This window comes from Podarcis bocagei (genome assembly GCF_964188305.1).
Source record: "Podarcis bocagei genome assembly, chromosome: 4".
Classification (NCBI taxonomy): domain Eukaryota; kingdom Metazoa; phylum Chordata; class Lepidosauria; order Squamata; family Lacertidae; genus Podarcis; species Podarcis bocagei.
The window spans coordinates 89,162,962-89,188,335 of NC_138128.1; the positions used below are offsets into that span (position 1 = coordinate 89,162,962).

Here is a 25,374-nt window from a genome sequence, read left to right on the forward strand (position 1 = left end):
TCTTCTTTTTGTGCATAACTTCACTAAAGTATGATTTGCAACCAGTTCACTCTCACATTCCTCATGAGCACTCTCTTGCTGGCCACCATCCAAATGGAGATTATTTTTACTACATTCTGTTTTGTGGGTTTGAGAAGAAGGGAGAGACTGTCTTCCCTTAACCCTTTAATGTTTTTTTTATTTTAATGTTGGGTGCCTCCTGACCCTGTGTAATTAATCTTGTAATATTGAGACAACAGCGCATATAAATAAGTACATGGTTTTTGTGTGTTCAGTTCTCCAAATGGGCGTGGGAATATGAGTAATATCCAGACAGTGGTGGTGGGAATAATCTCTGGACATTTGGGAAAGGCCCAAATATCCCTTGACTACCCTCTTGTCACAGTGGCAGGTTAAAATAATTAACCTTGCCAGCTGTGAGGTTGTCCTTCTTAATTGTGGATCTGGCAGGTAGTGTGTACACAGCACAACATGTTGGAAGCATTCTTTTCTTTCTGGATTAGAAAGCAGGGCTAGAAAGGGAATCTCTGTGCTACTTCCTCACCCACTCCTATCGAAATGTGAGCTGGAGCCAGAAGGAGAAGACTTCTCTAGAAGCCCGCAGTGCCCAATGGCTTGGCCTTGTCATGCTGGGCCCTCCAAGGTTGTCTCTGGCCAGGAGAGCTTCCTGACAGTGAGAACTCCTGCAGGACTCTCCTTCCTTGGAGGCAGAGGTTGGGTGGCCATCCATCATGGATGCTTTAGTTGAGATTCCTGCATTGCAGGGGGTTGAACTAGATGACCTTCAGTGTCCCTTCCAACACTAAGGTAAAGGTAAAGGGACCCAGTCGTGACCGACTCTGGGGTTGCGGCGCTCATCTCACTTTATTGGCCGAGGGAGCTTCCGGGTCATGTGGCCAGCATGACTAAGCCGCTTCTGGCGAACCAGAGCAGCGCACGGAAACGCCGTTTACCTTCCCGCCAGAGCAGTACCTATTTATCTACTTGCACTTTGATGTGCTTTCGAACTGCTAGGTTGGCAGGAGCAGGGACCGAGCAACGGGAGGTCACCTCGTTGCGGGGATTCGAACCGCCGACCTTCTGATCGGCAAGCCCTAGGCTCTGTGGTTTAACCCACAGTGCCACCCGCTTCCCTTCCAACACTACAATTCTATAATTCTATCTGTGTTCACACACCCCCTTCCTTCAAGTAGCTCAGAGTTCCCTCCTCACAATTTTTGTAATCGCATCAAGAATCCTGTGAGAAAAATTATGCTGAGAGATGGTAACTGGCCCAAAGTGAGCTCCACCTTGGTCAAAATCCAATCCTTTGCCCACCAGCATTCATGGGCACTGAGGGTGAAGTGGAACCTGGAATCAGAAAGCAGCAATAACCCAAGCTCATAACATGCAATTTTAGAGACCAGTGCTTCTGTAGGTAGGGGGAATTATTCATAGGTAGGAATCCATTTCCCAACCTTGAAAGTTTGCACGGAGCCTCTTCCTTGAGTTTAGAGTGTCCAAACCGCATTTAAGATGGATTCAGAAGCAGAGAATTTTTGAGAACAGCTTGGAAAACTCTTGCTCTTGACATCCTTCAGTTTCGTGCCCCCAGTTTCTCCCTTAGCAAAGCAACATCAATGGGCTTTTGCATGCCAGTACGCTAAGCCAGCGTTTGTGCCCCATGCTTTCTGCATGGGGTGACTCCATTTTTCCCGTGTGAACCTGGAGTCATGAGGGAAGGGTACAGGACTTGCTATTGAGTCCCTTTTGATAGGAGACACAGTTTGCTGTTTTCCCAGCTCCTGCTTTGAATAGTTGTGCCTTGGAATGATCTCACAGCTGCTGAAGAGAAGGCTGGGTTGTCATGGTTCCAGGAGTTGTTTGTAGGGTAAAATAGTAATCTTCATTCCCTCCCCTACTTGGTATCAAACCTCCCCCTCTGCAAAAACACTTCCCAGGCAACACATTGCGCTGGGGGATGTGGTGGAGATATCAGAACAAGTTGCTTGAGGAAGTTTTAAATTCTCCTTTCTTGGAAGTTTTAGGAGGGGGGCCAATGTAGCATAGTAAATAGAATTCTGCTTGTTGGGGTGGGAGATTTGGCATGGTGAGATCGGAGGTACATTGGAACTCCAATTTGTGGGGGGCTTAATAAGGTTTGTTGCCTAAAAATTAAAGAGTCTGTTTTCGCCCCCTGCCTTTTAGCTCAACTTCTTAACTGGTGGTAGGCAGGAGTAGATTTTGGGTGGCACAGATGATACCACCCTCTCTCTTTCATATTAAAATTAGGTTCCTTTCAAGTACTTTCTTGGATCTGTATATCCTTATTTTTCCTCCTTATCTCCTTCCCCATTTATCTTTGTATTCTTAGTATGGGAATTATCTGTCTTCTGATTGAGCCTTTGGGCTCCTGTGTAATTTCTTATCTTGGTCTTTGTCAGAAGTTATGTCTCAACTGCTCAGCATCTCTGGGTTGCTATTGCTTCTCTTCATGCCTTCCAAATTTTAATGGGACTGCTGAACTTACTGCCAGTCTTGCAGCCAGCAGACAAGGTTTCCTTAAAACCATAGGAGAAGGCAATGCAGACTTTGAACATCTATCTTTTTTTGGCTGGGCATTCCCAGGAAAAAAGAGGCTATCAGAAAGGCTAAAAGAAAAGTAAGCTGAAACACTACTAGCAAGGTAGCTGCAGCCTCCATCACTCATTTGGCCATTTTAGTAGAGATGTAGAAATCATTCGTTTCCACAGTATTTATTTCTTCCACACATTTGGGGCACTTACCAACAAAACTGAGAGGCACCTATGCTAGCCTGCTTTATAGAATAAATTGGTAAAAAGTCCTATAGCATCTTAAAAGACTAATAATCTCCTAACAATACTGTTTTAGGACAGACATGTGTCCTATTTTATGGTAGAGAGAGTGTTCTTCTTCTTAAGATGCTGGCTGTCATCTACAGTTCTTGTAAGTACAGTGGTACCTTGGTTTAAGAACAACTTAGTTTATAAACAACTTGGATTAAGAACGCTGCAAACCTAGAAGTAGGTGTTTTGGTTTGTGAACTTTGCCTTGGAATAAGAACATGTTTCGCTTCCTGTTGAGTGTGTTCCACTTGTAAATTGAGTCCCCCGCTGCAATGGGAAAGCACACCTTGGTTTATGAACGCTTTGGTTTATGAACGTACTTTCGGAACGGATTAAGTTCGTAAACCAAGGTACCACTGTACAGTAGAACCTCGGTTTTCGAACGTTATCCGTTCCAGAAGACCGTTCGACTTCTGAAACGTTTGAAAACCGAGGATCAAAGGGCTGTCAGCAAAGTCTATGGTGAAAATTGAGAAATGCGCCTCAGAAGCCGTTCAAGTTCCGAGGTGCATTCGAAAACTGAAGCATTCACTTTTCAGCGTTCGGCTTCCAAGACGTTCGGAAACCGTTCCACTGTATGTCTTTTTTTAAAAAAAGTTTTAGATCTGCATTTTTAATTTATCAAAATGCTTTTAATCAGTTTAATTAGTTGATTAAACACTGGTGCCATAACTTCAATGATAACTTATTGATGCTCCTTGGTCTAAACCTACCCAAACAGACAACAAATGGAAGGAAAGGTTTGCCATCTCTTAACTTTCGAATTTCCTGGAATCATGTTTACATCTTCCAAAGTCGCTGCATTATAAATTGAATTTCCCCCCCTCGTATTTTTCCACGGATGATTTCTTAGGTGATAATTGCGTTAATTATGTCTGCAGGAAGCTGGTTGCCAAACGATTCCATTGTCATTCAGTGAACCACCTACAAGGTCCACCATGCTTTCGAAAGTGTAGCATTCTAATCTAGCTGGCCAAAAGTAATTTTGGTGCTAGAGGTGAAAAATGCACCTCCTCCCCTCTCCTTTACAATTTTCTGCAACGTTACCCATACATGCTTTCTTTCTTGTTTTATTATTAATCAGATTTATAACCCGCCCTTCAACCCAAGGGTTCTCGGGGTGGTAGGCAACAGTTCATAAAAATATGACACATCAGTACAATATTAAAGTATTAAATTGAACAATATTATATAACAGAAATCCAACAGCAAAAACATGTCACATAAATCAGCGTCTCCAGAGACCTGAATAAAAAGATTTGTCTTGATGTCTAAAAACAGCAGAGGGGAGTGCTCAGACATAACTCCAGGGGAAGGGAATTCCAGATACAGAGTGCCACAACAGAGGAGGCCCTTCTCTGCACTGTTACATTGCAAACTACAAGTTCTCCTGGAAGTGCAAGCAGGGTCTTCCTGCAGATCTTAAGGCACTGGGACTGGGAGAAGCAGTCCTTCAAGTAGCTGGACCTCAGGCCACCTAGCTGCTGAAGGTTGGTTTGATTTGGGCTAGCTAGCAAAAATAAGCAGGATTGGCTGGGAACTGACCCCTTTACACAAACAGCAGTGATTCTGACTTGACTCAACCTTTTCCACCTTCAGTGGTGTCCCAAATTCCCAATTTTTTCCCTTTTAGTAGAGGGCTCTTCAGTTGTGTCTTGGGTGTTTCTGCTGCCAATGGTTGCTTATGTGCAAGGATCTGCTGAAAAAACAGGATGAGTTTCTTCAGTTTGGACAAGGCAGGCAGTGCACGTTTTTGGGGGGGTTTTTGGCACGGTAGGCAGGAAGTTCTTAACTCCCTTTTTATCCCTGGTGTGGCTCGGTTGGTTGGGGGAAAGAGGGTTAATCCCAAGGAACTAGTGAATAATTGCACACGGTGTCCTGTTAGCTAACCATCCTTATGTCACCCGTTACCACTCCAGCGAAGCCCGTCATTAGCTGTTGGAGCAGATGATTTACAAAGGATTATTTGCATTACACATGCTAATGCTTTTTAATAGCAAACTTTTAATTAAAAGGAAAGTCTTTCTGGAAGCTGCCTTAGCAGCTGCAGCAAAACTCTGCCCGTTTTAATATAATTAGGGAGAAGCTGGGGGTGGGAAGCTGAGCTGCCCTTGACAGCCAAAGCTGAACGGTGAACTCCTACTGGGAACCTGTATCTTGGTGTGCAATGGGGAGTCTTGCTGGCAATGGGTGTTGTTGATGTGGTGGGGCTGTTCCATGCGCATTTCTGGCTGTGTTGGGATAATGAGCAGTTGGGGGAAATGGCGAGTGGGTGGCGGCCATCTGTGTCAATGTGTGTATCAGTTGCATTGCTGATGATGATAGCACTCACTTTGCCGTCTGTCAGCCTGTGTGTATATTCTATATTTGTAGCTTCAACACATCCTTAATGCTGAGTGTAGTATTTTGAGGTGGGGACGGTGGCAGTGGATTGGCGGGCGGGCGGGGGGAGGGGAGTAAATTCATTCTGGTTGTTCTTCTTATCCCATCTCCACTCAATTTGCTGCGGTAGTTCAGTAGGGCAACTGCCTCCCCGCCCCCCCAATAGCTAATGCATGGGGGCAGCGAGAGAGCCATTACCGATATGGAGAGATGCAGATTCTGCCTAATGGCTGCCTGGCATGTGCCCAGGGATGAGGTTAGTGCTGACTCTGAGTACCTGGCATTTATACAGAGTGTCTTGTTGCAAAAGGATCTCCAGAGCAATTTGGAGACTACATGACATGGGGAAAGAAGGAAAGAAAGAAAGAAAGAAAGAAAGAAAGAAAGAAAGAAAGAAAGAAAGTTGGAGTTACTGGGCAAGAAATTGAGATCCCCATTTCAATGCTGCCTTGTCTGTTTGCATCAGCATTTGTTTCACCTAAGCAGCCTAAATGTCACAGAGAGATTCCTACAGTATTGAAATCTGCCCATTTCTTCTTCTTCTTCTTCTTCTTCTTCTTCTTCTTCTTCTTCTTCTTCTCCTTCTCCTTCTCCTTCTCCTTCTCCTTCTCCTTCTCCTACTCCTCCTCCTCCTCCTCCTCCTCTCTCTCCCTCTCTCTCTCTCTCTCTGTGTGTGAGAGAGAGAGGCTTTGTGAACCTCAAAGTTTTGGTTTGTGCAGGTGGAAGAGAGCACTGTATCTGATTGAAAATGAGGAGGCGGTGGAGGGTGGCAGAGTTTTTGTGGTGGCTTGTCTGTTGGTGTGTGTGTGTGTTTAAACAAAAAGATGAAAGGAGGCCAGCAGGCTTAATTCGAATTGGAAGATAACTGATGTATTAGGCATGGATTTATTTTACTAATTATTCATTAGTACCGTCGGCATTTTCTGCTTACAAATAACCCAAAACAACATACTGCAGTTAAAATAAAATATGATAACAACAGATTAATAAACTATACAGGTTGTGGAGAAGGATGGGTGTCTTGTCTGTTCTGCATCTTCTGCCAAGCCATTTAATTGGTTGACCCTGAGTATTAGGACTGTGATGGGGGAGCAAAATCATTATCTCTCTCCACACAGTAATTCTGTCTGCTTCTGCCATCCTTACCACCACCACCCAACCCGCTGCACCCCAAATTGCATCTCTGAATCTAGAACACCTAAAATACTAAAAAACATTTCCTTGCAGGGAAGGTGCTTCAGCCTCTATCTTATTTTTGGGTGCTCTTTTCTGTACCTTTTCCAGCTCTCTATCCTATCCATTCTGAGATGTGAGCAAACAGAACTGTTCACAGTATTCCAAATCTAACTGCTCCATAGATTATATAAAGGCATTATGATATTGGCAGTTTTATTTTCAGATCCTAGCTTGGAATTTGCTTGTTTCAAAGCTGCTGGCTTTCATGAGTGCTGTTTTTTAATTTTTATTTTAAAGAAAAAAAGGTGGCAGAACTCACAATGAACACCTCCCTTGTTGTCTTACAATAGCAATGACGCCCACCTGAGAGAATTGAGTTCTGGAGAGTACCAACTGAAAAAAAATCCCTGGTTTTCATTGAGCTATCCACCAGAACCCAAGTATCTTCTTCCTTGATAGGCGTAGCCAGTTCAGATCTCCATTGCATACGTGAATGTGCATCACTTTACATCCAGTCACGCTGAATTTATTTTTTGCCATGCTGTTGTTGCCCATTCACTCACTTTTCGAGCTGTGCTTTTGAAGCTCTTTCCAGTGGCCTTGTTTATATTAAATTTACCGTATTTTTCGCCCTATAGGATGCACTTTTTCCCCTCCAAAAATGAAGGGGAAATCTGTGTGCGTCCTATGGGGTGAATGCAGGCTTTCGCTGAAGCTTGGAGAGCGAGAGGGGTCGGTGCGCACCGACCCCTCTCGCTCTCCAGGCTTCAGGAAGCTATCAGCAAGCCTGGGGAGCCCACGGGAGTTCACGCAGGGCTCCCCAGGATGCGGATAGCAGCCTGCTTACCGAAGCGCGGGGTGCCCTGAAGCAGAGCGCCCCGCGCTTCGGGAAGCTATCCGCAGCCTGGGGATAGCAGCCTGCTTACCGAAGCGCGGGGCGCCCTGAAGCAGAGCGCCCCGCGCTTTTTGAAGCTATCCGCAGCCTGGGGAGCCCTGCGGGCTACGCCTATCAAGTAGGTCCCGCAGGGCTCCCCAGGCTGCGGATAGCAGCCTGCTGCACGGAGCGCGGGGAGCGCTGAAGCAGAGCGCCCCGCGCTTCGGGCAGACATCGGGCAGCCCCACAAGCTCGGGGGACAGCGGGGAGGCGCAGCGCCGCAATCCTGCTGTTCCCCGACCTGGTTTTTGGGGGGAAATAAAGGAAAAAAATGTTTCCTTTATTTCCCCCCAAAAAAACTAGGTGCGTCCTATGGGACGAAAAATATGGTAGCTAAATTGTTGGGGAAATTAGTGGGTGCATGAGCTACACACTTCTGCAAGCAGCTGAGCAGTCTCTGCTTTTTACTCTTCCTTTCTTAGAGCAAGGAACAAACCATGGAGCAGCTATCTTAGCGTCATATGTGAGCCAACACTCATGATTTGTTTCTCTCCAAACAAACCATGAACGGGGACCCAAGGTTTTGTCCATTCTTTTGTTTAGAAACCAATCAACCATGCATGCTTGTTTGCACATAATGCTAAGCCAGCCGCTCCATAGTTTGTAGGAAAGGAGGAGCAAAGTGAGGGCTGCTTGGACTGAACAGCCAGCTGATTTCCTTAACTGTGGTCTATAACCAGGCTTACATATGAACAGTGTAAATGGAGTTGAATACAGTTTTATTTAGCAAGGAAGCCCTGGTTGTAAAGAGTTTTTAAAATGTCATTATTGTTAACGTGGTAATTGTTAATTGGGGAAACAAATTTCTCTTGCGATTGTCTGCCTTCCATAGGTGGTTTTATATAAATTCTTTTTTTTAAAATTAATGATATTTATTAAAGTTTAACAATTACAAAAAAAAGAAAAGCAGGCAGTGATAAAAAAGAAAAAAGATTACAATACTTCAAAAATAAAAGAAAAATACAATACCAAGAAAAAGAGAGAGAGAGAGAAAAGAAAACCCAAAAACAGTACAACAAAGCAATAAGAGTGAAAAAACAAAAGCATTTAAAAACACTAACATCCAGTGTTTTCATATCTTTATCTTTCATTTACTTGTTTCCTTGACTTCCTCACACCTCCCTTTTTGTATTCTAATTCAATTAGTTGTTTCAGCAAGTCCTTTCCCTCTTTCTCAAACCTTGTTCCATAGTTTATCTTGACACAATTTAACCTTAAATTTTACACTTTGACCCATTAACCAACTATTTTTACTTAATCCTTTATAACCTTTCTGCTAAAACCATGTAAATTCATTCCCTATATCTTTCTAACACTCATTAATTTTACAATGTTTTTGTAAATATACTTTAATTTTTTTCCAATCTTCTTCCACTGACTCTTCTCCCTGGTCTCGGATTCTGCCAGTCATTTCCGCCATTTCCATGTAGTCCATCAGTTTCATCTGCCATTCTTCCCTGGTGGGTAGATCTTGCGTCTTCCAGTATTTTGCAATAAGTATTCTTGCTGCTGTTGTGGCATACATAAAAAAGTTCTATCTTTCCTTGGCACCAATTGGCCAAAATTGTTGGGTTTTATATAAATTCAATGGGAAGTTGATGGCACTTCCTATCTGAACAGAAGAAGAGTTTGGATTTGATATCCCGCTCTATCACTACCCTAAGGAGTCTCAAAGCGGCTAACAATCTCCTTTCCCTTCCTCCCCCACAACAAACACTCTGTGAGGTGAGTGGGGCTGAGAGACTTCAGAGAAGTGTGACTGGCCCAAGGTCACCCAGCAGCTGCATGTGGAGGAGCGGAGACACGAACCCGGTTCCCCAGATTACGAGTCCACCTCTCCTAACCACACAGGAGGGACGGGCAGTTCTTTTGTTGAGAATCTCAGTGGGGAACTTTGAAAATACAAGGTACCAGAATCAAGGAGGCCCATGGGAAGACACAGAACACGGCATTTCCATCTGTAAATGATTTAAAGAAAATGCAATGGACTACTTTTATGACAGAGAGTATTGCAAAAGAATGGAAGCTTAACAGTCAACTATCCAGGATGTAGCCTGTTAATTAAATAACAATGAGCTGACTAATCACTTCTAGGTAAATGTCCATTAGCAACAGAACCTCCTGGTACTGGTCTAATCCCTTGGGTTTTTATCTAACATTGTCTTTCTGAAGAGAGGATACAGGGCAGGTGTGCCTACCGTAAAACACACAGAGAGGAGGAGCATTAATGCAACCTGAGGAAAGTCCAAAGCACAGAAATCCACTTAGGATAATGCTGTGTTCCGTGCAGTATGCCAAGAAGGAATAGCGGTAAATAGTCATTTAGACAGCAGTGTCCAGAAGAACTTCACATTCGTTCTCAGCCAACCTTGTGACAGCTCTGCAAGGTTGGTTATAGTGGTGTTACCATTAATCCACACAGCCAGAAGGCTGAGATCCTGGTTTGCCTGCTTTAAGGGCACGCAGTGAATTCCTAGATGGGATGGGATTTGAACCAGGACTTCTTGGATCATAACGCTCACTGCCGTTTCGCTATGGTACGTGCTTTTAAAGAAATGGACTCAGAAAGGAGGACATCATCACTTTCCTTTTTCCAGAGCCTTTTGGAGGGCATTCCTTTACCTTCGGATGGCACCTCTCTTTGGCTAATGCTGGACTCAATAGGGTGTGTCTACAGCTCCATAAGTGCATAGCCAAATTGCCTGCTACTTTGTGCGTTTGTTCTGTTTTCCCTTTCTGTCTTCTTTCCTCCTGTCTTTTGTTCCTCCAAGCCTCTCCCCCAACCCCCCTGGCTCCATTTCGTTCTTTTCCTGTTTCTTCTTTGTCCCTACAGTCTTTTTTTGGTTTGCACCCCACCTCCTTTGTTTCCAGAACGGAAGGAGGAGGGCCAACCCCTTGGGGTCCTCGGAGAGGGTTGGGCAACAGCAGCATGGTCCCCATGGCTGTGCCTCCTCACAAGTAGGTGCAGGAGTGCTCAGGTGGGTCTGCATTGCCTGTGTGGCCTCCCCTTGCACAGCTAGCAGCAGGGGAAACTCCTGGCACTTCCAAGGATTATGACTTCATTGGCATGTCTAATTATGTGGCACCTGTTTCCCCTTAGCCCCACCTCCTCCAGGGTCAGCTGAGCATAGCATGACCTCTACTATGGACAGCCACAGGAACTCTTCACAATCCCAGGGTCACAGACTGAGGAACACTGCTTTGTTGGAAGATGGTGGGCAAGGAAGGCCAGAATCACACCTCCAAGTATGGTTTTGGTGCCAAATTCCTGGGGGTGCAAGACAGAAAATGCTGTCCTGGGCAGCTCCTTTGGCCACACCTACTAAACCTGACATTGTACCCTTTGCTTTAGAGACTCTTGCGCAAACAGACTCCTTGGCACCTAGGACCAGGTCTTTGGCACCCAATGCCACCTTTTCAATAGTCCGCTGCACAGGAGGCAAAGTCTCTTGTAGCTTGTCAAGACGCTGGCAGACATAGGTGTTTGCTGAAGCAATCAGAGGTTCAAGCCTATTCAGGGGAGGCTGTGCCCCACTTGCTGGCGAGGAGGCAAGCTTTTTTACTCCAACTTCTGCCATACCACAGACTGCTTAGATAGCTGGGACCCCTTTTCAGTGTTCTGAGTAGCAGAAATGATCTTGTAGGTTATGCTGAATGCAGCTTTCTCCCCTTCTCCCATTGCAGACTTCCCTGGGGAAAAGGAATTTCCAAAATTCTTACAGTGGGTTAAGGGGCTGGTGTCAAGACAGGTCCAAGGGTCTATCCCACCTGAGTCTGCTAGCCTCTCCTACTGCAGTGCCCACTTCCAGGGCAATAAGCACAAAAGGAGGAAGCACAAATCCAGAGGTGGGTCTGCCCATAAAGGGGGACCAAGCCAGCAAACACTGTTAGGAGCAGCTCCTCTTCCTCTTCGTCATCCTCTTCTGTCTGTACAGAGAACATTTCCCTTTTCATCTACACACACAAACACACACAGAGTGGGGTTTTGTTCCTTCCTTCCTTCCCTTTTCCATTTCTTTCTTCCTTTCTGTTTGGTTTGCTGCAGCCAATCAATACTGGGGCTGTTCCAGTTCGAGAAGAGCTGGAGCTCAATAGGCAATTAAGTGAAAGGAGTGCAATTTCACAGAGAGAAGATGCTGCTTTTGTTTTCAATTAAGTTGCTCTTCCGCTGTACATTGTCCAGATGACCTACTTGTTGAATATTCCATTCTAGCGGCGACCACAAAGCCACCATTCTGCTCTCTCTACTGTGCGCCTTTGCATGCCACTCACCCGCTGCCCCACCTAGGTTCTCTGCCCCGTCTTAACCTTTTGACTTGCAAGTGTCCTTGTTTCACATTGCTTTGGGCTGTCAAAAACTGGCGACTCCTTGAATGCCCGATGAAACTCTTTCCTTCTGCCTCAGCAGTTTGCAGCAGCAGCAGCAGCAGCAGAAATGCTAATCCTTGCCCCGACTTTTCCATTTCTGGTTTTCTTTTCTTCCTCCTCCTTTACTTGCAGAATTGCTGACGGCTGCATTAGTCGGGTGTCTCCTCTCGATCTGTGCTGTGGCACTAGTTCTCTTTGCATCTGTGCCCATGTTCACGTTCACCTTGACTTTGTGTCTCGTGTGTGGCCTCTGGGGAATCTGACATATGGATCACCCCCTCTGTGGAATGCTGCTCCCTCGTAGTGTCACTGCAGCAAGGCCTGCTTGGCAGGTTTGGACCAGAGCTCCGTTAATGATGATTTTACCGCAGCATGGTTTCCTTGATCTAAATGGCCTGTGGAAGCTGCTAATTGTGCACGGGGCAAAACATACAAGTCTCATACCAGCTTTGCGGCATGGTGATTTAAATTGGGGAAACCCCCTTTCCCTCCACTGGCAAAGCCCTGATTGGATCAGGCTTCGAAAAAAGAGAAGAGAGAGAGAGAGCTTCAGTTTCCCATTTGCAAAATGGAGATGAAACTTGTCTTTCTTACTACGTTGTCTTACAGAATAATACTGAGGGCACTTCTGAATACCCTAAAGCACTATATAAATGTTGGTTGGTTGGTTGTTGGTACTCGCTTATTAGTGAATAACAACTCACTGCAGCAATACCAAATGGGAATGTAAATATATCCACAACCCAGTTGTGTGGTTTCATGAAGGGAGCACTGTGGTGGGCGGTTCTCCACAGGTTTGGTCCAGGTCAATACACTTTGCCTCACTTCCTCTGTTCCTCAGTTTCCTGCTGAGTTTCTTCTGTCTCTTTTTGTTGTTTGCAGTGCGGCTCCATGAGAGCATTTCGGAAGAAGGCTTCCACTACCTCGTCTTTGATCTGTAAGTGCTTTCTGTTTAACTTTGATCCATCATCACTGACAAAAATGTGTGGGCTGTAGAAGGAGTTTCTAAATAAAATATATATCCAGGTGTTCTATTTTCTCCTCCCTTTCTGTTCCTCCAGACATTGCTACAGCAATTGATAGATTCAAGGGTGTGTGGGGTTGTTGTTTTTTAAACCCAAATTATGTGTGAATTTTGCACACAGTACTACACTGTGTATTTTACTAGAACCTGCGCAGACCCCCCAAGTTCCACTGCCATGTCATTAGACCTTCCACCCTATACTGGCAATGATATATCCTTTGGACCTTAAAGTTTTCTAATCATAAAAGCAAAAAATAACCAGAGCAATAGGCTCTTGCCAACTGCAGGGATATCACATTTGTCTTTGCAGTTGACGAAATAAACCTGACCCAGTAATTCCTTGTATTTGGAGCCATTTTTTGGCCAGGAGTTGATAAGTCTAAAACAGGGTTTCCCAAACTTGGGTCTCCAGCTGTTTTTGGACTACAATTCCCATCAACCATGGCCACTGGTCCTGCTAGCTAGGGATGATGGGAGTTGTAGTCATAAAAAAAAAACAGTTGGAGACCCAGGTTTGGGTAACTCTAGTCTAAAAACACAAGCAAGGATTGTTTGTGGGTGTGCTGAAGAAGTTTATTCAATCCACCATTTGGGGATAGGCTTATCTGAGTTGGTGAAGTACGTTTGCAATTCCAATATGATGTTGGACATTCAGCAAAGCAATGTTTTAGGTGGCTTTCCAGACCTGGACAACGTTTTCAATCTTTTCATCTTGCGTACAACCAGAAGGCATAATAGGCACTGTAAATCAAGCTAAAATAATAGCTTGGCTTTAATCTGTGCATATGCACAACAAGCAGCAAGTTTTTATAGTTTCTGGATTGCTCTGAATTCTTCTGAAGAGTATTTAGGGAAGTCTGATGGAGGAATTCCATCTGCTTTGAGCAGGAAGTGTGAATTCTAACAGCCTCCAAACGAAAAGTGGGTACTTGTATCCTCATGAATTTATATCTATTCCTAGGGTCACCGGTGGAGAGCTTTTTGAAGACATTGTTGCTAGGGAATATTACAGTGAAGCGGATGCCAGGTAAGAAGAGCTTGTCACCTTGTATCCCCCCTGATTTGGGTTGGGCAAACTGAATTCTCCCAGCACTGTTTGTGGAGTCTGTACTGTGTACGGTGCAAAGTTTTCTCCCATTCCACACCCTGTTAGTCCTATATTCTGTTTGGTACCTGTTCCCATGAGAGCGGGAAAACACATGGATGTATTTAATGTTTGGACTTCCAACTACTGTCTCATAAAAAAAGGTAAAGGACCCCTGTCCAGCCAAAGGCAACAATGGGGTGTGGTGCTCTTCTCGCTTCAGACCGGCGTTTGTCCGCAGACAGCTTTCCGGGTCATGTGGCCAGCATGACTAAACTGCTTCTGGCGTACAGAACATCATGATGAGTGCCAGAGCGCATGGAAACACATGCCGCAGCCGTACCTATTTATCTACTTGCACTTTGATGTGCTTTCGAATTGCTAGGTTGGCAGGAGCAGGGACAGATAAACAGGAGCTCACCCCGTCGCGGGGATTCGAACCGCCAACCTACCAATCGGCAAGCCCAAGAGGCTCAGTGGTTTAGACCACAGTGCCACCCACTCCCTTAACCCATACACCTATGCTGCAGCATTTTTAGGAGGGTGGGATAGTTTTGCTATAGCTGTTGCATTTCTTTCCCTGTACCTACATTTTAGGCACAACTTTGGCAGGGTTTTCAGTTGCCTGAATAAAGTCAATCTGAGAGCAGCCTGCAAGGCACCTAAGATAGCCAAAATGTGCTTAGCCTTGCAGTTCAGCTCATCTTTGCATAACACAGTATTTCCACATCACCTGGGCCCAGGGGTTTACCGACGCCTACGGTTAGGAAATGTATTTGGAAAGCTTCGCCAGGCTGCTGAAACCTTCCTAAATCTCAGCTGAAAGGAATGAAAAGGCCATCTGCCTGACTCCGACTCTGCGTCGCAAGGCAGGATAGTCTACTGCGCCTCCCCCAGCAGAACAGTCTGTGCAGTCATGATCATAATAGGCTGCAACTGAAGAGAGGCATACTAGTGCCAGCAGAGCAATTAGCTCCCCATTACCTGGTCCTCTTCAACTTTGATCAAGTAAGCAAGTCGAACCACATGCAGTGGAGATGTCAGGAAACCGGTGCTCTCATTGCAATAATCAAAAAGCAGTTTCTAGTCTTTATGGTGGTAGGGAAGGCTGTGGATACATTCAGCTAGATGTGTGCAAGTGAGAGGAGATTTGGGTGCATCTTTGTTGTATGGAAGTCTTTAATGGTTGAAGGAAGCTGGCAGCAAAGCAAGGCAAGGATTCCTCCTCCTCCTCCTCCTCAAATAAATGCCATCTATCCCAGCCTGAAATGTTGCTTTAGAAGCAATTCATGGGGAATACTGTTATTAACGCCACACTTGCCAGCCCCACCTTTTTTTTGTGTGTGTGTGTCTCTGGGTGGTCATATTCTGAGATTATCTCCTGCTACCCTGGATTCCCCCTCCAGCTTGAAGAGGTCTAGCGCTTCCTTGCTCAAGTCGTTGCTAGCTTGTCCCCTTTGCTGCTTTGAGCTGCATTCCAAAGCCGGCTGGAGAGAGCTAGCAAGTGAGAGCGGCGTTTGTGCCAATCTGACCTTCCCAGAGACTCATTGCGCTTTTGCCATTTTTGGCCAGAAAGTCGCTTGCTGTGAATTTGGCTCTGTCCTAGTTATACAGATCCCCCACCCACCCCCTTTCTGGGATTGAGAAGATAGAGTCACAGGGCCTGCCAGAGTGGTTTACATTACAAGCCCCTTTTACTGGTGGGGAAGCAGTGCCTTGCACAGCCTTGTTCTTTCCTAGAGCAAGCCTGTGTCCTCAACACTTAAAGCAGATTCTGAAAGCACACACACTTTCCCCCTCTCCCCCCACCCCTGCCCCAGACACTGCTGTTGCTACCTTTTCAAAGGGATTTGCACCAAGATGGGTCTGACTCCTGCAACGTGAAATTGCCAAGGGGTGGTTTGAAACCTGTAACTTCCTAGGAACAGATTCCTATGGTGTGCTGCAGGAGCTGTTAAAATACACACTCCTCCGTACATCAAAGAGACTTTGCTACTTGCAGTAAGTCGCTTACATACCAGCTGCCGTGTCTGCTTCCTTCCAAGCGCATGGAAACCTCTATCTGGTTGAGCATTCCCAGAAATCTGTGTGTGTTGCCTCATGCACAGGCAATGTGGGTGTAGTGTTGTCCTGACATGATAGGTGTAAATGACATGTTGCTCCTCTCTCTGCAAAAAGAGGGAGAAACAAGAGGCAGCAGATTTTCATTGAGCTTGCAGGGAGCTTGAAGAGGGAAAGAAGGGAACTGAAAATGCACGCTGAGTGGGTTCTGTACTTAAAAGGTGTCCAGCTCCTCTCTGCAGACACACATCATCTTTGTAATCTGGTTGCATTTATCGCTACTAAAACCTTTCCACGCTGGCGGGATCCCAGCCTTGAGACTGATGGAGGAGGCTGCTGATTGATTAAAGCCTCGAGGAGTCCTGCCAAATGTAGGCGAGTGCAGTTTGTAAGCTGGCCCAGGGCTTGCCACTCATATTTTGTGGGGTGCGTGGTGTTCTCTTTTGGGTACCTGTGGACAATTTCAGGGACCGGTCTAAGCTTTGTGGGGCTTCCAAGCACACTGCAGCAAGCTGAAATGCAAGGTACTGCGATCTACACCATCTTCACAGTAGAGCACACAGGTAACAGTTACGGCATAGGATTGCACCAGAACTGCCCTGTATTTACTAGTTGCATTATTTATGTATTACTGCTCCCTGCTTCCACTGCCTTTTGGTCATAGTTATAGGTGATGATATAATCTTGACGCTTCTGCCTTGGGAGCATTGACGTTATCAATAAATACATACATTAATGAATAACACTCTTCCTTTTTTTCTTTTCTGCAGCCACTGCATTCACCAGATTTTGGAGAGTGTCAATCATATCCATCAGCATGATATTGTACACAGGGACTTGAAGGTAATCCTTTCTTTTGGTGAAAATGCAGAGTTGCTTTGAAGCTGTCGTTGGTAGGAATGGAAATGAGATCGAGATAGCGACACAGGGTGGGCCTTGTTTCTAACTAGCATGAATTACAGTTTTCTTTGGGGGCTGCTCAATCACCTACTCATACCTTTGCTCCTGTAACACCCAGTGCTCTACCTAATTCTGCATTTTATAGAATCTCAGAATATTCAGAACAGGTACGCTGCATAATATGGAGGTATGCTGCATAAGGTACCCTGAAGATGCTCTTAGTTATATGACTGTTGTACGTACACATCTTGTTGTTCTTTAACCCAGTGCTAAAGTTGGTTGCCTTGCAGAAAGCATTCGCTTCCTCCTAAAACTCTTCGTGTTCTCCTTTCAGGCTGGTTTTTTCCTTATTTCTTCTCCCTCTTACTGAATTTATCTCTGTGTTTAGCCCAAGGGTCCTCAAACTTTTTCAGCAGGTGCCCGGTCCACTGTCCCTCAGACCTTGTGGGAGGCCGGACGATGAGTGGCCTGCGAAAGGGCTCCGAAGAGGGGCTGGCACCAACAAAGCCCAGCCCCCTTCCTCCTCTAGGCAGGGCTGGGAGAAGCCAGGAGGAGGGAGTGAGGAGGCGCCGCCGCGCTGTGTGAGAGAGAGGGAGAGGGAAAGAACATGCACATTGGCGATCCATGCGGCGATTCCCGGACCATCTGCGGGCCAGATTTAGAAGGCAATTGGGCCTGATCCGGCCTGCAGGCCTTAGTTTGCCGACCCATGGTTTAGCCTCATCATTAGCTCCTCTCCTCGGCACTCCTTTGATGTTTTTGTGCTCATTTTTTGAGGTTTGTTCTGTAGTTGGTTTCCTTATCTACAACCTCTTTAGACTCAGTATTGTCCTCTGCTTTGCTGACTTTAGTCACAGTAGCCTCTGGATTCCAACCCCACCTCCCCCACCTCCCTGTCTAGTCTTTTGCTCGTGAAGCTAAGGCTTTTCAAACTGCTAGTCATTAGCTCTCAGTGGGGAGGGGTTAGCCTGTTTTCCTTTTTTGTTTGCTAATGATCAGCTAAGGATCTGCTATTGCTCCTGGCTTCTTTGCCTGCATTAAAATGGAATGGCATAGACGAAGTCCACACTCTCCTGCCAGGAGCGAATTGCAGCAGCAAAATTACAGCCAGTAAAGGCAATAGACATTTTTACAGCTAGTTCTGCTTCTACTCAAGTTTTGGCTTTCAGCTCTAATGATACCTGCCCTACCAAGGATGCAGTGGACCATACTTCTTCACTCACTTGTTTTCAACCCCTTTCCTAGCATGAAATTTACCTTTTCCCACAGCTGCCACACATGTCGTAAATACCTTCATTGTCCCGTCATCCACAATCTTATTTCAACTGATCTATCTACAACAAATCAAAGAACTGTTGAGTTGGAAGGGACCCCAAGCTCCTCTAGTCCATTCTCTTGCAATGCAGGAATCTCAGTTAGAGCATCTATGACAGAGGGCCATCCAGCCTCTGTGTAAAAACCTCCAAGGAAGGAGAGTCCACCACCTTCTGAGGGAGCCTGCAAGATCTCTTTCCTGTTCAGTCTCACCTCCCTCAGCTCAGTCCCCATCAATATATTTGTGAGGCTATGATTTTTGCCTTCGTTTGCAAGGCAAACTAAAAGGGACGCGGTGGCGCTGTGGGTTAAACCACAGAGCCTAGGGCTTGCCGATCAGAAGGTCGGCAGTTTGAATCCCCGCGTCTGCTCTAATGCGTTTGAATTTTAGCTCATTTTATTCCTTCGTGTAAGCCCGCTTGCTTCTGTTGCTTGGTCCCTGCTCCTGCCAACCTAGCAGTTCGAAAGCACGTCAAAGTGCAAGTAGATAAATAGGTACCGCTCTGGCGGGAAGGTAAACGGCGTTTCCGTGCGCTGCTGTGGTTTGCCAGAAGTGGCTTAGTCATGCTGGCCACATGACCCGGAAGCTGTACGCCAGCTCCCTCGGCCAATAAAAATACAAGTTGCAATACATAACTTTGAGGGACCCCACATCTTAACATATAAGCACTGAGAGAATGGTCCATTTATTCCTACTCTCTGTTTTACATGGCAGCTAAGGAGTGGTGTGTGTGTTTGTGTGTTTGTGGGGCTCTCTGTTCACATAGGGTGACAGCCTGAACCAACAAACGTGGCTGGCATCCCCTATGAACAGTAAGCATGTCCTTAAACATGCCCCCCCAAAGCTCTGCTGTGTTTCGGAGTTCCACAGCAGGTGATCAAAGGTTCGTTGGCAGAGAAATCAATGTGGACAAGGTTCCCTGCAGCTGAGAAGTTTGAAAACTGCTGGCTTGCCAGACTGCGATCCAATGAAAGCTGCCAAAATAGGTTTTGTCTTTTGTCTTCCTCAGCAGCTATTTTATAAAACCACGGCACTTTTAATTTCTTGTCTGCACTATGTGTTCATTGGCATCATTCATAGCATATACACTCACTTAGCAGAGAAGTTTTGTGCTCATATGAAGCTTTAAGATACTGGAGCCTTCAGGTTGCAGCTGTGAGCCAGCAAATATTTTGAGGCCTATTGCAAAACCAGAAAAAAGAAAATTAGTTCCCATCATGAGAAAATGGCTCTGACCCCTTTTCTCTGAAAAGACCTATAGTCAGTGCAGGGGCCTGCCTCATCAAAATATCTCTTTGTGCCTTTGGCCATGAAGAGTTCAGGGCAATGTCTGGAAAGTTCTTTGAAGTGGTAATAAGATTTTCTCCTTTTGCCTCAGACATTTGTATGCTCCTCCAGCAAGGCTGTCCTTTGTGAGAGAGTGTTAACTTCCCGCCTGCTTTTTTTGTGAACTTTTGCTAGAAAACTGACCACAGGAGATCTGAGTTTGTTCAAGACAGGGGTGATCTTTGATCTTCCTAATCAGTATCTGTTAGGTAAGGGAAAGGTTTGAGCGAGGTGGGGGGGGGGACTTCCAGCTTAAGGAAAAAGCAACTAAACGCAGATATAAGTTACTTTGCTGGGAATCAAAAGAGGAAAATAGGTGTAGCATTATCAACGTGGGGAATTGCAAGAGCACATTAAAATGTGTATGATTCATGGATTTGTATCAAGGAACTACATTCTGTTCTTAAATCTGACACTTGCTTTAATACTGATATTCAAGTGTTAGTATTTAAGTGTTTATTTAAGTATTTAAGTATAGTGAATACTAATACATATTATTGATACATCTACCACTTGCTTAAATATAAGACCAAACTAAATGTGATAGAGCAGCCATGTTCTTGATCTGATGTCTGCAGTGACTGTGTATGTATATTTATTTATATATATCCCGCCCTCCCCAGCCGAAGCTGGGCTCAGAGCGGCTAACAACAATAAAAGGAACACTGCATTCTAAAATCAATTCATAATGGGGCTGGGCGGGGGGGGGGGCGGCGGTGGCGTGATGTTTGTGATGTTTAATTTTCATGTGAACTTCATGCCCCCTTCTCAAGCCCCAAATTATGCAGTGGTATGCAGGTTAAGGGGACACAGGTGGCACTGTGGGTTAAACCACAGAGCCTAGGACTTGCCGATCAGAAGGTCAACGGTTCAAATCCCTGTGACGGGGTGAGCTCCCGTTGCTCAATCCCTGCTCCTGCCAACCTAGCAGTTCGAAAGCACATCAAAGTACAAGTAGATAAATAGGTACCGCTCCAGTGGGAAGGTAAATGACGTTTCCGTGTGCTGCTCTGGTTCGCCAGAAGCGGCTTAGTCATGCTGGCCACATGACCCAGAAGCTGTACGCTGGCTCCCTCGGCCAATAAAGCGAGATGAGTGCCACAACCCCAGAGTCGGCCACAACTGGACCTAATGGTCAGGGGTCCCTTTACCTTTACCTATGCAGGTTAAGAGAGTGGAATCCTCCCCCTAGCCTTACCTCCTCGCCTCTTGTCACCTGAGCTCTTTTCTCCAGCTGAACTCTGATACCAGAAGTGAGTTGGGCTGTGAGAAGAGTGCCTGCAGTGATGGACCAAAGGGTGGTAAAGTGGGGACACTACTTTGTATTCTAAGTTTATATGCCCTTATGTGTACTTTTTCATTGGTGAAGTATGTAAGCACCCCTGCCTTTTGGTTTTGGAATTCGGATGAATGTGGAGCCATTCAAATCTGCCGCTAGTCAACTGTAAGGCCATCCTGCCCAAGGTGTTAATCTGTCTCTTGCATGGAAACACTTGTTCCATACTTAAGATTGCCACTGCGCAAGGATTCACAGTTAGTCACTCACATGGACACTAGATGCAAATTAGGAACTGCCCAGAACTTGCCCGTACTGGCTCTCCCACCCCATGAATGTTTGGAGGGAGATAAGTGCCCCGTCAGACCTTTGGTAGCGTCCCATCACTGAAGCACCTTTCAAATTGATGTTTACTACCGGAAAGCCATTTGCACGAGTCATGTGGTAAACCACTCATGCAGTGTTATAAAACTACTGCAAGGAATGCTTTAGGGAGTAGTTTATTGCAGCATAATGTTTAAGTGCATGCAAAGTAGGGGTATATTCTGCATTAGCCAATGCTGCAGATGGATTCAAATGGAAGTGAACATCACTTTGAGATGCTTTTTTCCTCGCCTTTAACAAGACCCCACAAGTGTTAATATTGCTGCTCTCATAGAAAATTAAAATCTCTGAACAGTGAGTATCTTGTGCCAGGATGCCTCCTCCTCCTCCTCCCACTCCCCCCTCCTTCCAGTGTTCCATCTCTTACTACAAGAAAGCCAAGAGCTACAATGAGTATTTTGTACATGTGGCTAGATTAACAAAATACAGTATATTGTTTTCTGCTGTCATTGTGGGAATGGGGAGAGGCTTATATAAAGGCTGGAGAGCCCAAACCTAGGAACAAACTACGTTGATGGGGCATAATACCACCACTTTCTCTCCAGCGAGTAAAACTTTCTCTTCGGGGTTTGAATGGCATCAGTGTTGGGATCTAGAAACTAGGTAATTCACGGGGGTGTTGTTGAGCTGTGCGTTGATGTATTTGTCTCTGCTTACAGTCCAATCAGTATGTTGCACACCACTTCCAAATGCTCCACCCCTGCTCCTCCAACGTTTTGTGGGGAGGTATGAAGGGGGCTCCTTGGTGTGTTTGGGGAACACTGTTATTAGAGTTCTTGAGCATGGCGAGTCTTCTAAGCAAGCTTAACCAATCTTTGGGGGAGCTTCTTTGTGCATTCCATTGAATGTGCTTGGAAGACTCCGTCGGACCTTCCTGCTCAACACACAGAAGGACAGGGACTTTGGGGTGGTGCATGTGGTTCCATGACTGATTTCTGTTAAGTGCATAAATCATGACAGTTACATGCAATGAAGTCTGGGTGTGACAACTTCCAATCCAAAAGAGAACTTCAAAAGGTGTCAAAGAATATTGTTCTGTTTGTAGACACCCACCCACATCCATTGCAGCGTGCTTATAGCATGGCTGAGAAATCTCTGGGACTCCAGGTATTATCGAACTACAGCTCCCATCATCCTTGACTATCTGCTGTGCTGTCTGGGGCTGATGGGAGTTGGAGTCAAACAGCATTTCCCTGTTCCTGGCTTTAGAGTACAGCATAGTTTTTATCAGATGCAGTGGTTTGCTTGCTTGTCCCAGGCAGAGATTAGACAGACATGGTCTGTAGGACCACAGACAGCTGCAAAACAAACAACTTGTTTGGATAATAGCCAAGCTTTGAACTCAAGAGGTTGAAACGATGCTTCTGAACATGCTGCCCAAGTATTTCTTTTTTGCAGGAATCATGGGGCTTGTAGTTTTCTCTGTCTAGAAAAACAAGGGTAGGGGATGACATTGTTTCTGGTTCAGGAAGGCCTGTCTAGTGAGCCTTCTTCACTCCTTGCCATTTCCTCCTCGTTCCCATAGATTTTGTTTATGAGGAGGAGGCTTGCAGGGGGCCATGAAAATTACCTTGGCATTTTTTGAGTATTCAGCAGGAATGCTTGCCAAAAAACAGGTGAGCTTTGATGAAAGCTGGGGTGGGTGGGTCATGCACCACTAGTATTGACAATATCAGCATAATCTTTGGGAATAAGATGATTAAACTGGAGCTATTAGAAATGTGTATAATATCTGGACACTGAAGTTATTACACAATTGCTTACGAATGTCCAGTCTTCCCTAGGAATTGAATTACTGGTAAACTTTTTCATTGTTCTGTTATGTGACGTATGTTCATGCTGAGCCTTTCTGGTTCATTTTTAATTTTAAAAGAGGTTCATTCCCTATTCGTATGTTAAGAGAGCAAGGCCAACGCTCCCACCATGAATGCTGAAGCTCTCACAACCAGCCTGGAATCATAATCCAGATGCAGAACAGAGTTGTGATACGCACCAGTGGAATGGCATTTCTTCAGCCCTTGGCATGAGGCTTTGGCTGTAAATATCTCCCACAGTTATATATATATATATCTTGAGCCAGTTGTGTGATGTGCCAGGGAAGAGAGTGGGAAGTAGACAAGTTTATGGGAAAGTGGTGGTGGTCAACTCATTGCCCTTAGCTGCTGCATGCATTTCCCTCCCCCTAAGTCTGATTATTATGCACCCACATCTTTCAAAGTATGAGCAAGAATATTGTGCACTGCCTTTCTGCAGTATCCTATCTGATGTACTGCATAACAGTGGTTGAGTTTCTAGTTGTTGTTACTGCTGGTGTAAGGGCTTGCCAGTGTTGATGGAGCCATTGATATTAAGCGCTTGTGGAGGACTGTGTCGCTTGCTTTACGCACACACACACACACACACACACACACCCTTGCAGCAGCCCCATGATTTCTAACCAGAAGGAGGGAAAACAGGATTGTGAGAATTGATGCATTAATCAGAATCTAGAGGCAGGGCATTTCCTTGGCTGGAGTGACTCTCCTTGCAGGTGGAGATGGGATGTTTGGATGCTCCCATATGGAGGAATGCCTCCCTGCTTTTAGAAAATACAGTATGTTGGGAACACAATATGAGTCAGCTTGGACCTTCTGTGTCCAAAGACCCAACAGTTTATTTCATGTTCATATGCTAGTCCGAAGTGGTTGCAAACCAGGAACATGGTTAACGATCTTTGCAGGCTGACAAAGTGAAGAGTAACTCTACTTAACATTTGGGAATATGTTATAGTTAAATAAAAGTCTAGCAGGAATTGAAATATACACATCCAATGGGAAATGAAGGGGGTGGGGAAGCAAAAATAATGCTAAATTATTTTAAGTATTAAAATGGAATTAGGAAATGTATGTAACATTGAGCAGCAAGTAAGGACGGGAAGAGAAACATCAAGTTAGCAGGATGGTAAGTCAACTTTTCATTTTGTATTAATTTGATGTTAATTTGTTAAAACTTTTGGAAAGCAATAAAAATGTATTCAAAAGAATACAGTGGTACCTTGGGTTACATACGCTTCAGGTTACAGACTCTGCTAACCCAGAAATAGTACCTTGGGTTAAGAACTTTGCTTCAGGTTGAGAACAGAAATCGTGCAGCAGTGGCGCAGCGGCAGCAGGAGGCCCCATTAGCTAAAGTGGTCTTCAGGTTAAGAACAGTGTCAGGTTAAGAACAGACCTCCAGAATGAATTAAGTTCTTAACCCGAGGTACAACTGTATCTTTTCTAGACACTTGATCCTAATGCATTTCTCATAGTGGATTATGGGTGCGAGCTTTCCAACACTTACTGGTAAATCCTTCCCACCGCATTGGGTTCTTCGGGTATGTTTGACCTATTCCCGCCATGGAGCACAACAGAACTGATCCCTGAACATCCACCTGGCCTATTTTCTGGGCACCCTGTCAGTTCTAAGTCCGCCTGGAACAAAAGCTTCAGTTGCCACGAATATCAGAGGCCATGGAAAATAAACATTCTTTCTGTGTGCTCAGTGCTTGTCCCCAAATAAGGATCCTGTTTCCTAACACCATGGGGCACCCTCATCAACCCCCCACCAAAAGTTTACGTTGGGTGTGGTTTTTCATTACTTGAACCAGCTGCCCTGTTTTAAGTTGAAATTCATAGAATCATAGAGTTGGAAGAGACCACAAGGGCCATCGAGTCCAACCCCCTGCCAAGCAGGAAACATCGTCAGAGCACTCCTGACATATGGTTGTCAAGCCTCTGCTTAAAGACCTCCAAAGAAGGAGACTCCACCACACTCCTTGGCAGCAAATTCCACTGCCGAACAGCTCTTACTGTCAGGAAGTTCTTCCTAATGTTTAGGTGGAATCTTCTTTCTTGTAGTTTGGATCCATTGCTCCGTGTCCGCTTCTCTGGAGCAGCAGAAAACAACCTTTCTCCCTCCTCTATGTGACATCCTTTTATATATTTGAACATGGCTATCATATCACCCCTTAACCTCCTCTTCTCCAGGCTAAACATGCCCAGCTCCCTTAGCCGTTCCTCATAAGGCATCGTTTCCAGGCCTTCATAGTCTGCTTAGTTAAGAGTTCGCGTGTTAAGATACAACATCCCTGGTCTCTCCAGAAGTAGAATGATGCCAGCCCTGGGCGATCCTTACTCCAGTCTGAGCCCCTTGCTTCTGCCTTCTCTGATTATCTGCATTGGAGCTGTTTTAGTTTTGTCTGCCAGGAGGGAGAAAAGGGGACACAGTCTCATGCCCTGAGCAAGGAGGGAAGGATATAGTGGCTATTCTCCTCAGCC

The 25,374-nt window shown here is 45.4% G+C and overlaps 1 protein-coding gene across 19 annotated transcripts in view; it reads left to right on the plus strand.

The window, feature by feature from the left end:
• Positions 1-25,374, plus strand: part of CAMK2G (calcium/calmodulin dependent protein kinase II gamma) — a 172,300-nt gene that overhangs the window by 86,558 nt on the left and 60,368 nt on the right. For all 19 annotated transcript variants that reach the window (XM_081191678.1, XM_081191667.1, XM_081191681.1 and 16 more), the window contains exons 4-6: positions 12,589-12,643; positions 13,692-13,757; positions 16,646-16,718. In XM_081191678.1, coding sequence (XP_081047804.1) covers positions 12,589-12,643; positions 13,692-13,757; positions 16,646-16,718 — 194 coding nt within the window. The remainder of the gene's footprint in view (positions 1-12,588; positions 12,644-13,691; positions 13,758-16,645; positions 16,719-25,374) is intronic.